This window comes from Artibeus jamaicensis, unplaced genomic scaffold, assembly GCF_021234435.1.
Source record: "Artibeus jamaicensis isolate MK-2021 breed Jamaican fruit bat unplaced genomic scaffold, CSHL_Jam_final contig_332, whole genome shotgun sequence".
In the NCBI taxonomy this organism is placed as follows: domain Eukaryota; kingdom Metazoa; phylum Chordata; class Mammalia; order Chiroptera; family Phyllostomidae; genus Artibeus; species Artibeus jamaicensis.
This window is the reverse complement of record NW_026521788.1, coordinates 30483971-30499637: the sequence shown is the minus strand read 5'-3', so window position 1 is coordinate 30499637 and position 15667 is coordinate 30483971. Positions and strand designations below refer to the sequence as shown.

General features: G+C 47.8%; 1 protein-coding gene across 1 annotated transcript; it reads right to left on the bottom strand.

Annotated features, from left to right (window-relative positions):
- Positions 1-8481: 8481 nt before the first annotated feature.
- On the bottom strand, positions 8482-15319 carry PPIF (peptidylprolyl isomerase F). The gene is made up of 6 exons (XM_037155538.2): positions 15030-15319; positions 13703-13733; positions 13075-13163; positions 11291-11387; positions 10691-10766; positions 8482-9463 (listed from the first exon to the last, which is right to left on the bottom strand). The coding sequence occupies exons 1-6, from the start codon at positions 15219-15221 to the stop codon at positions 9328-9330; spliced, it is 621 nt and encodes a 206-aa protein (XP_037011433.2). The 5' UTR covers positions 15222-15319; the 3' UTR covers positions 8482-9327.
- Between the last annotated feature and the right edge of the window lie 348 nt (positions 15320-15667).

Genomic DNA, 15667 nt, shown 5'->3' with positions numbered 1-15667 from the left:
CCCCCAGCAGTAGACTGGGATTGGGGTGGGGGCAGGAGGGCTCTCTGTTGTCCTGGTCCAGCCTCAGCCTAAGACATGTCTTAAGTGTGCATTTGCCCCTTCCCCCAGTGGTAGCTGATTTCTGGTTGGTATCAGTACAGGATCTTGGGCCCTGGATGTTTTCTGGCCCTTCACGTGGGTTGTAATTTTTTCTTCTTTGGGGGTAAAGGGAGTTTTGCCCTCCCCTCAGTGCACTAAGAATTGTGCTTCATAGGGGAGAAGAATCTGGGGAAGTGAGCATGGCTTCATGTCTTTCTCCAGGAGCTGAAGATCTCCACAGGCCTGTACACTAAGGCAGGCTCCTTGGGTCCTCTGCCACGCCCCAGTCTTTCTCCTGAGCATCAGTGAAGAACTGGGGGAGAGACCTGGCAAGTGAGCATGAGCCCTCTTTCTGTGTGGGTCTCCCAGCTATTGCGGACAGACACGCCAGCCTTTAACAATTCACTAAAATGTTACCCAATTTCCTTTTCCCTACTTTTTCTGTGGCCATGTCTTCCTGCAGAGCTCCGCCACATCTCTCCTTACAGGGAGACATGTAAGGAGAGATGTCTTTCCTTACAGGGTTTTGTTCCTCTTTGGAATTCACATCACCTGGTTGCCTCTCTGGTGAACTCAAGGGAAGTTATGGTTATATCATGTATTCAGTTTTTATTACTGCTGGGTAGAAATTATGGTTTTTGCAGCTTTTTACATCTTAAGCAAATACCAAGACCTATACAACTATTAAAATAATAGGGTTTTAGGTAGTTTTAATTTTCTATATTACATATTTATGTAACATTTACATTTTTACAATTTCATTTAGTTTTATAAGCAGAAAACATGAAGATATGTGTACTAGCCAGGGTTTTTCAGAGAAACAGAACCAGAAGCCTCACGAGGTTGGGGGTGAACGGACTGCCCCACCCACCATCCCAGTCACGACTCGAGTGAGAGCATCCAACAAAAATGTGTCTAGAAGTAAACAATGACTCAAGCGGGGAACCATGCCCACCCTTTTCAATCTTGCCCACTCTGGCCTATGCTCAAATATTCACAACTTTAGCAGAATTATTATTTTAAAGGTCAGATTCCTAGATCCCATCCGCAGACATCTGTGTTCAGTAGGTCTCGGGTGGCCCAGTAACCTGCATGCTTTACCAGCATCCCATGATTCCTAGGAGAAGCACTGCTTAGGCCTCATCAGACTGAGAAACACTTGTCAACCTTCCTTTTCATGGCCCAACAACCCACAGAGCCCAGAGGATATGAAACTCTATGTTCTCATACATGTGACACTAAAGAAGTCAGACGCAAAGTAAATCTTGTCCGATTCCATTGATGAAAATAAGAGTCCTGGCACTCTGGCTGAGATGGAAGACTAGGTAGATATACTTTGCCTCCTTGCACAACCAAAAGAAGGACGACGATAAATTTAAAAACAAAAAATAACCAGAACCAACAGAAAATCGAGCTGCATGGAAGTCTGACAACCAAGGAGTTAAAGAAGAAGCACTCATCCAGACTGGTAGGAGGGGCAGAGACGGGCAGTCAGGCAGAGGGGACTCATGGCAAGGTGGCAGCTGGCAGAGCATGCGGTCTCACATTCGTGTGCAGATAAACCAGGAGAAACAACTGGTTTATTGGTATGCAAAATTCCCATGCAACCCAGGGTTCCAAAATGGGGAAATAAAGCCTCAAAACCTCTGACTAAAAAACCTGTGGGGTTGAGGCAGAAGAAACTCCTAGCCTCACAGGAGAGACCCACAGAGTCCTAGAACCTACACAAAGCCACCCGCCTTGGAATCAGCACCAGAAAGGCCCAATTTGCTTGTAGGTAGCAGAGGAAGTGGCTGAAAACTGGCAGAGAGCCGAACAAGCAGCATCCTTCCCTCTAGGACTCCTCCCCCACATATAGCATCACAGCACAGCCACATGGGTTGCCCTGCCCTGGCAAATAAACTAAGGCTCCACCCTCTACGACATAACAGGTGAGCCAAGACAAAAAAATACAGCCTGAATGAAAGAACAGATCAAAGCTCAAGAAAAAATACAACTAAGTGACGAAGAGATAGCCAACCTATCAGATGCAGAGTTTAAACACTAGTAATCAGGATGCTCACGGAATTAGTTGAGTATGGTCTCAAAATAGAGGAAAAAGTGAAGGTGATGAAAAGTGAAATAAAGAAAAATGTACATGAAAACAACAATAACAGGAAGGAAACTGGGACTCAAATCAACGGTTTGGACCAGAAGGAAGAAAGAAACATTCAACCACAACAGAATGAAAAAACAAGAATTAAAAAAAAAAAATGAGGAGAAGCTTAGGAACCTCTGTGACAGCTTTAAATGTTCCAACATCTAAATCATAGTGATGCCAGAGGAGAAGAAGAAGACCAAGAAATTGAAAACTTATTTGAACAAATAATGAAAAAGAATTTCCCCATTCTGGCAAAGGAAATAGACTTCTGGGAAGTCCAGGGAGCTCAGAGAGTCCCAAACGAGTTGGACCCAAAGAAGCACATACCAAGGCACAACAAAATTACATTATCCAAGATTAAAGATAAGGAGAGAATCTTAAAAGCAGCAAGAGAAAAGGAGACAGTTATCTACAAAAGAGTGCCCCTAAGACTATCAGCTGATTTCTCAAAAGAAGCCTCACAGACAAGAAGGGGCTGGAAAGAAGCATTTCAAGTAATGAAAGGCAAGGACCTACATCCAAGATTGCTCTATCCAGCAAAACTTTCAAAAGGGCAGATAAAGTGCTTCCCAGATAAGGTCAATCAAGGAGTTCATCGTCACCAAGCCTTTATTATATGAAATGTTAAGGGACTTATCTAAGAAAAAAAATGTGAGCAGTAAAATGACAAGAAACTCATAACTATCAACAACCTAACCTTAAAAAAAAAAAAAACCTAAGCAAACAATAGAACAGGAACAGAATCACAGAAATGGAAATCACATGGAGGGTTATCAGCAGGGAAGAGGATGGAGGGAATGGGGCAAAAGGTACAGGGAATAAGCAGCATAAATGGTAGGTAGAAAATAGACAGGGGGAAGTTAAGAATAGTATAGGAAATGTAGAAGTCAAAGAGCTTATATATACGACCCAAAGACATGAACTAAGTTGGGGTGGGGGATGTGGGGGAATGTAGGTGGAAGGTGGTGTGCAGGGCAGAGGGGAATCAAGAGAGCAAAATGGGACAACTGTAACAGCATACTCAATAAAATATATTTAAAAATTAGTCCTAGAACAGGTAAAATTAATCTCTAGTAATAGAATTTAGTAGCTGCCTGGGAAGGGTCAGAAAGGTAACTTTCTGGAGAGATGGAAATGTTAATTTGGTGGTAGTTACTCAGTGTATGAATTTGCCAAAAGTCATCCACCTATATGTGTAAAATGTGTGAATTTCACTGAAGTCATCATGAAAAGCTATCACATGTTGTCAAAGAAAAATGTTATTTCAGATATTTAAACGTGTTTACATGACATCATGTGATTACATTTCTGAGAGCATGTGTATGACTCACTGCCTCTTTCATGCATAAGGTACCTCGTGCCAGCAATAAGTCAGTATCTCATTTGTATACTAGCTAGGCTCCTGTTTTATATAAGAAATAAGACTGGGCTCAGGTCCTGGTGCAGAGTGCTGGGAAGAGAATGGCACTAATGGCCCCATTTTCAGGAAACAGTTTTTAGGAAATTCCTGCATCCTGGCTCTGTTCCCATCCATCAGATTCCATTTGATGGTCAAACCCCACACACACTCTCTCTCTCCATCTCTCTCTCTCTGCCCCTCCCTTCCTCTCCCCCCATTAAAAAGGGAATGACCTGTAAACACAAGCCCCACAGACTCTGTGACCCTGAGACCCCTCAGAAATCACCACAGGGCCTGCAGGTCATACCTCAAGAGACTGTAGCTCAAACTTGTCAATAGCACCTTTGCCTCCTAGAGTCCTCAGAGGTCAAGAGAAAACCATGCAAGGACTGAAGATATGACTTCAGAACATGTGGATTGGAGGGTAGAAGCCTGTGCTTTCCGGAAGGCCTCCAACATAAACTGGCCTTTTAGCTGGTGGGGCTGGAGTCCCAGCCCCTGCTCTGTCAGGTGACTCACAGGCTCAGGTGATTCATTGACCTTAGGCAATCATGACCCCTTTTTGGATCCTCAGTATATCTAGCTGTAAAATGTTGGACTGGATGAGCAACTACCAATAATTATTACTTGGCTCAAGATTCAATTCTTCAAATGAAATTACAAAAAATGGAGGATACCTAATTGAGAATGGGGTTCAGGGGCCCCTGGCTCTGTTTCCCCCTTGTTCTACTTTGAGGACCCCTAGGGCTCTTGTTGTTTAAAAACTATGCTAGGCTGGCTGAGCCTCCCAATCCGTGCAGCTGAACTGACTTCATGGGAACCCTCCATGACTCCAAATGATCCAATCCTGCCATGACCTCAGTGACTACACCAACCTGTGACCTCACAAAACCTGACAAACAACCCCATACACCAAATGACTCAAGTGTAGCTACTAACCTCAGAATGACTAGGACACATGACCATACATAATCTGACTCAGGGATCCCCAATGTGAGGTAATTCTATTCACACTGAACAGAATGTGATTATTCCATTGTTTGGACTGTGCCGTATCTGGATGTTTAAGGAAGCTCTGTCTTCTTCTTACCTCCCAATCTGCCTTTCCTGTGGGTTCAGAAACACCTAGAAGTTAATTCCGAATTTAAATGGCACACCCAGGATAGTGAAGTTCATGCCTCACCTTGGATGATCTTAGATCCTTCTCCTCTAAGAGCCTAAGACACGAGTCCTGGCTGGGTGGCTCATTTGGTTAGAGATTTATCCTGTATACTAGAAGGTTGTGGGTTTGATCTTCAATGGGGGCATGTACGAGAGGCAACTGTTTCTCACACATTGGTGTTTCTCTCTCTCTCTCTCTAATAACCCATAAACATATCTGAGGAAAGCAGGAAGAAAGGAAGAAAACCTTGACATGTGGAAATGTCATCATCCCTGTCACCCCAGAGTACTTATTAAAATGTACCAGACACCATGCTGTTTTTTTAAAGTATATCATAAATTATGTTATTGCAGTTCTCCCAATTTTCCCCCTTTGCCCGCTCCCCCTCTGCCCAGTACTCCCCTTCCCTTCAGCATTCCCCCCTCTAGTTCATGTCCAGAGGTTGTGCATATATTAAAAAATGGAGTTCTTTGACTTCTCCATTTCCTATACTATTCTTAACATCCCCCTATTTTGTACCTATCAATTATGCTTTTTAATCCCTGCACCTTTTCTCCCATTCCCCCTCTTCTCCCATCCGAGTGGATAATCCTCAAAGTGATCTCTGTACCTATGACTCTGTTCATGGTTTGCTTAGTTTGTTTGGGTTTAAAATTCAGTTGTTGATAGTTGTGAATTTGTTGCCTAACGGTTATAGTTTTGATCTTCTTTTTTGTAAATAAGTCCCTTTAACATTTCATGTAATAATGTCTTGCTGATGATCAATTCCTTTAGCTTGACATCTGGGAAGCACTTTATCTGCCCTTCCATTCTAAATGATAGCTCTGCTGGATAGAGTAATCTAGGTTGCAGGTCCTTGATTTTCATCACTTTTCTTGCCAGTCCCTTCTTGCCTGCAGTTTCTTTTGAGAAATCAGCTGATAGCCTTATAGGTATTCCTTTAATGGTAACTCTCTGCTTTCTTTTTTTTAAATATATTTTACTGATTATGCCATTATGGTTGTCCCATTTCCCCTTCATTCCCTTCCACCCTGCACACCCCTCCCCCCACTCTCTCCTTTAGTTCATGTCCATGTGTCACAAGTTCTTTAGCTTCTACATTTCCCATACTATTCTTACCCTCTGCCTATTTTCTACCTACCATCTATGCTACTTATTCTCTGTACCTTCTCCCCCCTTCTCCTCCTCCCACTCCCGTTGCTATTACTCCATGTGATTTTCATTTCTGTGGCTCTGCTCCTGATCTAGCTGTCTGCTTAGTTTGCTTTTGTTTTAGGTGTGGTTGTTAATAACTGTGAGTTTGCTGTCCTTTCACTGTTCACATTTTTTATCTTCTTTTTCTTAGATTAAGTCCCTTTAATATTTCATATAAGAAGGGCTTGGTGATGATGAACTCTTTGAACTTGACCTTATCTGAGACGTGCTTTATCTGCCCTTCCATTCTAAATGAAAGCTTTGCTGGATAGAGTAATCTTGGATATAGGTCTTTGGATTTCATGACTTGGAATGCTTCTTTCCAGCCCCTTCCTGCCTGTAAGGTCTCTTTTGAGAAATCAGCTGACAGTCTGATGGGAACTCCTTCGTAGTGTTTCTTTCTTCCTTCTGGTCCACTCCATTGATTTTAGTTCCAGTTTTGTTTCCATCACTATTACTTCCCTGTGCATTTTGCTTCATTTCACTTAGTGTAGTCTTTATTTTTTCATCTAATTTGCAACTAAAATCAACCAGTTCTGTGAGCATCCTGGTCACCAGTGTTTTGAACTGTGCATCTGATAAGTTGGCTATCTCTTTGTCACTTAGAAGTATTGGCTGTGGGGCTTTGAGCTGTTCTTCTGCTTGAGCCATAATGTTTTGGTCTGTTTGCACCTGTTATGTATGAGGGGTGGAGCCTAAGTGTTCACCGGGGTGGGGCAACCCAGTGCCTGGGTTGTGATCCTGTGGGGGTGGGGTCAGAGGGAGCGATGGCGCTTACTCCTCTCTCAGATTTCAGTCCCCTCTGCTTCTTCCCACAAGCAAATTGGGCCATTATGGTGCTGGTTCCTGGGTGTGTGGGCTTGTAGATGTTCTAGGACCCTGTGGGTCTCCCCAGTGAACTCTCCTGTGAGGCTGGCCACCTCAACCCCTGAAAGTTTTTTGAATTGGTGCTTTTAGGCTTTACTTCCTGTGGCTGGGGCCCTGGGTTGTGTGGTCTGTCTCACTGGCCATTTTTAAACCTGCCTGGTTTGTGTGTGAATGTGTGTCCGCGGTCAGCCAGCCGCCTGCGCACCTCACTGAGTGCTTGTTTTCTCCCCGAGCCTGGGTTGCCAACCACCACCTTTTCCCTATGGGACCCCTCTCCACTGGCTGCTGACTCCGCCCCTCTTATCAGTCTGGATGAATGATTCGTTGTTGTCAGACTTCAGTACAGTTCAATTTTCTGTCTGTTTTGGTTGTGTTTTTGTTTCTAAATCTTTGTTGTCCTTAGATTTGGGTGCACAGTGTTTCCACCTACGCCTCCATCTTGGCTGGAAGTGAACTCTCTGCTTTTAAGATTCTATCTGGAACCTCTGACACTTTAATTATGTGTCTCAATGTGTTCCTCTCTTGGTCCAATTTCTCAAAGTGTTCCTCTTTTGGTCCAATTTGTTTGGAACACTCTGTGCTTCCTGGACTTGTATGTCTATTTCCTTCACCAAATGAGGTAAGTTTTCTTTCATTATTTTTTCAAATAAGTTTTCAATTTCTTGCTTTTTCTTCTCCTTCTGGCATCCCTACGATTCTGATGTTGACAACGTTTGGAGATGTCCCAGAGGCTTCTTATACTAGCCTTTTTCTTCTTCTTCTTTCTGAATTCTTGTTTCTTCTGTTCTGGTTGATGCTTATTTCTTCCTTATGTTCCGAATCATTGACTTGAATCCTGGCTTCATTCCCTTCACTGTTGGTTCCCTGTAGATTCTTATTTCACTTAGTGAAATGAAAATGTCTTTTCTTCCTTTAGGTTGTTGCTGTATTCAATGAGTTCTTTTCAGCATCCTGATCACTGGTGGTTTGAACTTTGCATGTTAGGTTGACATCTCCATTTCATTTAGTTCTTTTTCTGGGGTTTTGTTCCGTTCTTTCATTTGAGCTATATTTCTTTGTCTCCTTAATTTGGCAGCCTCCCTGTGTTTGTTTCTGTGTATTAGGTAGAGCTGCTTTGACTCCCTGTAAAAGGCACCTGCCTGGATGAATGTGGCTTCTTTAAATCCCTGGTTGTCAGACTTCCATACAGTTTGATTTTCTGAAAATTCTGGGCATAGTTTTGAAATTTAGTTGTAATTCTTTTTTGTGGTTGCACAAGGGTGTGAAGTGTATCTACCTACACCTCCATCTTGACTGGAAGTCCCCGGCATGCTATGCTCTTCCCATGAACATACATCACATCTGACTGTCACCACTCTGCAGGGTGGGCATTATTGTTACCCCATTGTACAGTTGAAGAAAACTGAGGCTCAGGGGCACCAAGAACAGAGCTGGGACGCAGGGTGAAACCAATGCTCATGGAAAAGCTCTGGTCATTGATATAGTTTTCTTGAGCCCATTTCCTCAGCCGTAAAACTGGGTGGCTCATGATTAAATGACAGTCCATGGAATGCCCTCAACATTGCACCAGACACAGGGTAACTCCATAAAGGTTGGGTTACAGACACTGTTTCCTAAAACCACCAGACACCACACAGATGGTGTTTGTAGAAAATAGGATTTATTTTCACATTTAAGGTGAACACAAATAAAATGTCCCTGAAGTAATTTAATATATAATCAGTAGATTTAAATTATTAAATACAGAAAAATCAAAGCCCACCAGGAAATCCACATTTGCTTTCTCCCAGAGCCCACGGTACTCACAGGCCATTTCTGTTTTCCATGCAGGAATTCACATTGAATAGGCACGTCTAACAATGGCTTTGTTCCCAGGTTTATCTGCTTCTACCCCATAAAAAGCAACAAACTGATGGGACTCACAGTGGCTGGGATAAACAGGCCTCAGCCATGAGACCCCTTCACAAAAGCCCTGATTGTGTTCCTCTGGAGTTCTGTGGCCCGGGCCACAACTCAGGTCACAGCACAGAAGAGTTAGTGTCACAGCATCATCTCCAAACAGTCTTGTTAATTAAATTTTTCCAGTTAGGAAGACATCATTAAACAGCTACACAATAGCCCTTTTTGCAGCAACTGGCTTTTCCCCTTTGGTCAAGGAAAAGGTAGAAACCTGAACTTGAAGCTAACCCATCACCACTCCTAATACCCAAAGCACATGTGAGCTTGGGCTGGACAATCACAGCTGATGCCCAATGAGGAGTAGTGACAGGATGTCCACAGTTGGGGTCCAGAAACAGGGTCACGAGGCAGGGTGGGCACTGAGTGGGTCCCGGGGAGGTCTGACATTCCTTAGATGCCTTCCTTGAGCACATGGCGATGATGGAGCAAGCACAGGCATCTCTACAGGACACCTTCACTGGGAGGCCAAGGCAGTCACCTGGGTGACTCAACACACAGGTAGAGCTGCTGTGGGCCTAGCATCCTGGTTTAGCTCAACTGGCCGCAGTCTGTGATGACAATCTTCTTGGTTGTCTTCCCACTCTTAGAGCCAAAGGATTCTATTTTCTTCACAACATCCATGCCGTCTTTGACATGGCCAAACACAACATGTTTGCCATCCAACCTGTGAGGATAGGTGAGCCAGGTGAACAGCAATGGGAGTAATGCAATGTCAACCAATACCATGGTCACTTTTTTGTGGAACTATCTACCAAAAATAGCAATTCGGAAAGGAATGCACACCAAAAAGCTGGATCCACTCCCTCAACCTCCTGTTATCAAGCCTTGCTGAGCTCCCCAAAATATACGGGAGGAGGCCTCCTTCCAGGGCATGTTCTGCCATTCTCATGCTGTATGACCCTGCTTGGCTACCTCATCTATGAAAAGTGTGTTATTCTTGCTCTGCTCAGGGAGATTATAGGGTGCTGAACTACTCTAAGGAAATAAAAGTTCTGTGCAAATGGAGCTATTTTAATAGTCATGAATAATGAGGTGAGAGCCAAGGTAACAAGTGCGATGAGACTGTAAGTCCTGAGCAGTTCCCAACTTGAGAGAGTTCCAACAATCTAAAAGGCAGCTCAGTCTAATGCCAGCAAGGCCAAAACTGGTTACAGCCAAGGATGGAACTGCAGGACCCATTAAGGCTTGGTTCCATGGAAGGAGCACAAAAGCAGGAAGAGCCAGCAACGACCTGCCCAGCCCTGACATCCACGTCCCTTCTGGCTTGGAGGCCATCACCCAGATCTCCCTAAAGTCCTCCGAAAGGGGCTTTATTAAGTCTTAGTTCCTGGCCAGCTATTGTCCCCTCAACCCCAAATGCCCAGGACTGGGACACAAGGGATTCTGGCAGAGAAACTTATCCCTGAGTGGAAATTTACCAGGGAAGACACCCCTAAAAACCATGGGCATGTGGGAAAGAGTGCTGGTGGCTACCTGCGGGCCTTTGCTAAGGCTTGATGAAAACTGTGGTGTGACATTCAAATGCCCATCACATTGTTTCCCAAGGTACACTCCATAATGGAGATAAGCCCGGAAAACAACAGGTTAAACCAGGCAAATGGGTTTCTACAACATGGCACCTTGAGGCCTGTACTTTGTACGTGTGTGCAAAACACACTGAAAAAATTCCAGCTGATAGTGACTATAGGAAACCTAATTAAGACAGAGCTGCCAGAACAGCCCCTATTCTCCCTCGATCCTCTCAGGAACTTTCTCTTTCGTACGGATACACAATCCTGGTGAGGGCTACTGTCCCAGAGCAGACCTTCCTCAGAGAACACACAAACCCTCCTCCTGCTGTGACGCTGTCCCTGGTTCTTAGAGGGACTGGAGCCAGGAGCACAGAACTCACCAGTCAGTCTTTATGGTGCAAATGAAGAACTGGGAGCCGTTGGTGTTGGGGCCTGCATTTGCCATGGACAGGACACCTACAAAAACAAGCAGGGGTGAGCACACTGCCCACAGAGGCATCTCATCCCGGAAGTCACTCAAAAGAGCAGATGTGGCTCAAGCCACATCAAGAACACGTGAGTCTGAAGAGCCTGGAGCTCAGAAGAGGAAGCCACAGCCCAGGGGATAAGCAGCTCCAGAGGAAGGAAAGGGCCTTGCAGAAGCACTCATGGTAGAGCCAAAGCAAAACTGCTACCCCTGATTCTAGACTTTTCCACATTGTATGTTGGGTCCCAAAGATGACACAACACTGGAGTTTGGCTTAACGGCTCTCCCCCTTGTCAAGTTTCCAAATGACAGTTTATTTTTAAACCGAGAGCTCAGAATGGAAAAGCTCTTGCAAAACCCAACAAACCACCCCGAGCACTGAAGGGAAGGTAGGGGCACAATCAGATACTGAACAACCAGTGACCACATTGCGGGCCCTCAGGCCTGCTGGGAAGGGCAGGGGCTGGGTCAAAGCTTGGGGCCTCAGACCAGGAAATGGCAACCCCCTACTCACCTGGCCCCACGTGCTTCAGTGTGAAGTTCTCATCAGGAAAGCGGCTTCCATAGATAGACTTTCCCCCGGTGCCGTTGTGGTTGGTGAAGTCTCCAGCCTGTGAGTACAGAGCACCTTCTGAGTGGCTGTCACCCAGAGCTGGCAGGGCCCTTGCTGCAGCACTGGGAAGCCCCTAACCCTCTTAAGGCCCACCCCACCAGAAGCCCTTCAAGCAAAGGAGTCAAAAAGCATCCAATTATATAAGGACTAATAAAATATTAAGGAAAATAAGCAAAACTAAAATAAATAATATTTTTAGCATAACTCTATTTCCAAATGATTTGTATTTTGAGCAAGTTTTTAAATGATCCTCAAAGGAACTAATGACCAATGACATGATTCTTAAGGACTCATAATTAATTTCCTACTCACAGTTCTTAGAGAATACACAGGGAGGCATCCAGGGGCCCCTGACCCCATGTCTGCTCTATGGGGAGCAGCAGCAGTTGGCATAGAGCCAATTCCGTAAGCTCAGTCCTGCCCCCGTCCAGTATCTTCCGCTGACCATGCCCAGTGGTGTTCCTCTGCCTTACGCACCCAGTACAGAGTCCACCCAGGGCTGACATCCTTCCTCGGGCCCTTGTCTGAGGCTTCCATGGCCAGAAGAACCCAATGGCTGCCACACCAGCCCTAGGCCACGGTACCATTTTCCTGAGATGGGACCCTCTCAGGTCATAGGGATGACCTACCAGGCAGCTGAAGCATTCACAAATGCCAATAAGGTGTCCCCAAAGAGGGACAATTCAAAACCATGGCCTGGCCCCTGGTGCTGCCAGCTCATGCCTCAGCAAGCCCTGCAACTTTGGAAATCTCCACCCTTGCCTGTTGCTATTCAGAGGAAGACAACAGCCCGGCTCAGGACACTCACTTCAGCTCCTGGCAGATACAGGGCTTGGCAAAGCCTGTCCCACGCAACAACCTCCCTGCCCCTCCTATGGCATTTGTCACATCAGCAAGCCTAGCCCCAACCCACTGACACCACCATATGATTACAGCCACCAAGGTAGGGTGGAGGGAATGAGGAGAAAATTCAAGGCTGAAAGCACTTCAAAAAAGTTATGATATCCATGCCCTTGCCTCAGGACACAAACTCCTGACCTAGCAGGGTCTGACCTAACAGAGGATAATCCCCAAGGAAGCGTGGGTCCTGATCCCTGGGGAAGTTCTTGCTGCCAAAAAGCTACCCTAAAACCTGACACAGCAATACTAATGCCTCTGACAGATGGGCAGGGCACATGACTAAGGAATATATTCACTCAACTGAGAGAGGCTTTCTCTGCAAAGAGAAACTCCAAGTCCAGACCTATATGTTCTTGTCTGTGCCCCCTCTCTCCTTCCTCTTCCTCTTCTCCCATGCCATGTGCTCGGTGTGATACACAGAGGGCAGAGACTATCTGAATACACTAGTCCTCTAAAGCCTTAAGATCTACCTCCCATGCACATCCACACTGAATGCCAACGCCCCCTCCACAGACTCAGCTTTCCCAACTCAGCTGGGCAGGGCCATCCTGCCGCTTGCCCTGTTGCTTAACTTCAGGGGCAGGGAAGGGCAAAAGCAGCACGGACAAGTTCCAACCTCTCAGGGTGAGAGGACAGGCCAAGAGTCATCACAGTTGCCCTCCATTTAGTACTTTGCAAGCACCAAGCACATGCTCGCTCATTAGTCCTCATAGCACTCCTGTGAATGGCCCCCATTTTTATCCCCACTTACAGAAAAGGAACCTGAGCACAGAGGACCACAGTACCTGGCACATGAAGGATGGAATCACTCTGTGAAACGTGGAGCCTTTGTAGCCAAAGCCCTTCTCCCCAGTACACAAGGCTCGGAAGTTCTCTGAGGAAGGAGGGGAGAGGCAGGTCAACAGGGTCAGGCCGCAACTGGACTCCGGGGGGTGACACCTTGTTCCAGCCAGCATCCCCTCTAATCCCCCAGGTGAGCAGGGCATGGAAGACTCTAGGCCGACCCCAAGTCTGCTCTGGCTGTGTGACCTGGGACTAGTCACTGACCTCAGTGACAGAGCACACAATCCTAGCTGTTCCAGCACCAGGTCAGCTATGCAGGGAGTCCAAGGGTTGTGACCCACCACCCTGCCACAACTGGGCACCAGGAGGGAGAAGCTGTCCCAGGGAAATTTACATGTGCCTTCTACTGATACTGAGACTACCACCAGACAGGTGGGCAAGGCCCACACTGAGGCCCAGAGTGGGACAGAGGCTGCCCCAGTGTACACAGTTGGCTGAGCCACACATGGTACTCCCATCTCGTCCTAGATTCCCTTGCCCCAATTCCTCTTGCCAGCGCACCCACCTCACCTTGCCCCTCTCTTCCTTCTACCTAGACCAGACTCAGGAGGGCCCCGGGCACTGTCTTACCTGCTGTCTTTGGGACAACATCTGCCTTAAGCTGTAGGGAGAGAAGAGGGACAAGAGAAGACGGTCAGTCAAGAGGCAGGTGAAGATAAGAACCTGCACAGTGGCCAAGGAGACTAAAAAAGCACCATGTGCCATTCTATTTCTGTTATTCTCAGTCTAAGCCGCCTAAGCAGCTATCATTTTTGCCAGCTGCTTCCTGAATCCAAGGCTGGGAGGAGGCAGGCTTGGTTTCCTATCGTGTGAGGAGAGATCACAATACCATCTGGGCCTGCTTCCCTGCAGAGGAACTGGCAGAGCTACTACATCTGGGCCCACGCACAGACTCAGGGCCTGGTGACAGGGTCCAGGGAAGAGCCACTCCAAGATCCTCATTGAGCAGATGGGAAACTGAGGCGGAGAGAGAGGCTAGAAGAGCGGGGGTTAAGGGGAGGTCGGAGCCCCACCCAAACTGGCCTCTTGCCTCCCAGCTTCAAAAGGCACCCTGGCGCCAAATCACTGAAATAAATGGGAGCAGGACTGGTGCTCTCCATGTTCCAGAAGAGGAGACCGAGGTTTAACTGAGACCCCTTAGTTAAAAATAAGGCCAAGCTTGAAGGCTACACCGAGTTTGTGTTACCTTCCCGCTCTGTTAACGTAAGGCCTCTTTGCTTTTTTTTTTTTTTTTAAATGGCGAGGAGTTAGGAGCAGGAAGTGTCGACCCCGGAAGGGTGGCTGGAGTTGGAATTGGGCTCCTGGCACACTGCCCAGACTCACCATCCCCGGGGTCCTAGTGGTGGCTGGAGCCCCATACCGCGCGTGAGGTGCCTTACTCCAGCCATCCTCACTCATCCCCCGAAGCCCGCCCAGTGAGGGAGATGGCAGGGCCGCGCCGCATTGGAGCCGCGTTGGGGAGGGGGTGGCGCGCAACTCTCGCCTTAGGCAAAGAACGCCACGTGAGCGCCCAGCCAGGCCGCTGCCTGGACCCGGACGCCGGATACCCACTTCGGAGCTGGGTCTACGTTCCGATTCCGCGAGCGGGGGTTGGACCCCCTCCCGCACACCAGGCGAGCTAGTGGGGCCGGGCCCTCACCTTCTACGACCTGACCTTCAGCTTTCTTGTCCACACGTACCCTCCTCCCTCCGCCTCCATTTTTCCAAAGTTCCGAGAGGATACCGGAGGAGCCCAATCCGTTGCCCCTTCTTACAGATGGGGAAACTGAGGCCCAGAGTCCGAAAGTGGGAGGCAAGGTCACCCAGAGAGCCAGGCACAGCGCCGCGCTGGGGTCCTGGGCTCTCCCGATAACGTCCCTTAAGCTCGGCCCGGTGCAGTCCTGTCCAGTGGTCTCACCTCCAGCACCACCCGGCCGAGAGGCTGCCCGTCGGCGCCCACGTCCAGGTACACTAGCGGGTTCTCAGCGGAAGAGGACGAGGAGGCGTTGCGGGCGCCACCGCTACAGGCGCGGGCCGCGGGTCGCAGCGGCAAGGAGCGCGGGACAGGGAGCAAGCCAAGCAAACGGGAGCCGCAGCGTACTGCCAGCATGGCACCGGTCAGGTCGAGTCGGGTCTGGAGGGCGAGATCAACGGTGCGAAAACAACTGCAGCGAAGGTCACGCGCGCCTACAAAGTCTGCTCGACCGCCGCGGCGCGGGCGCTTTTATGGGTCCGGAAGGCCTCGCGGCCCCGCCCCGCCTCCTCCAGGGCTGTCGGTGGGCGACCCCTACCGGCCTCGATGGGCAACGCAGCCGGACTGGCGGGGCGGCAGGGCGTGAATTACGTTGAACTTCACCAGGGCGAGAGTTTTGAGGGACCGACACGACCTCGCAAAAAGAGACCAGTTCCATTTTGTGAGGGCCCTGCAGACAGACAGACACTAGGAGAAATGGTGGCACTGAGAGTCAGTCAGAGAAAGGTGGAGAGGAGAGGCTGGATTACAGTGAGGGGTGGCAGGCAGAGACAGGCAGAGGCACCTCCCATAGTGACCACAGG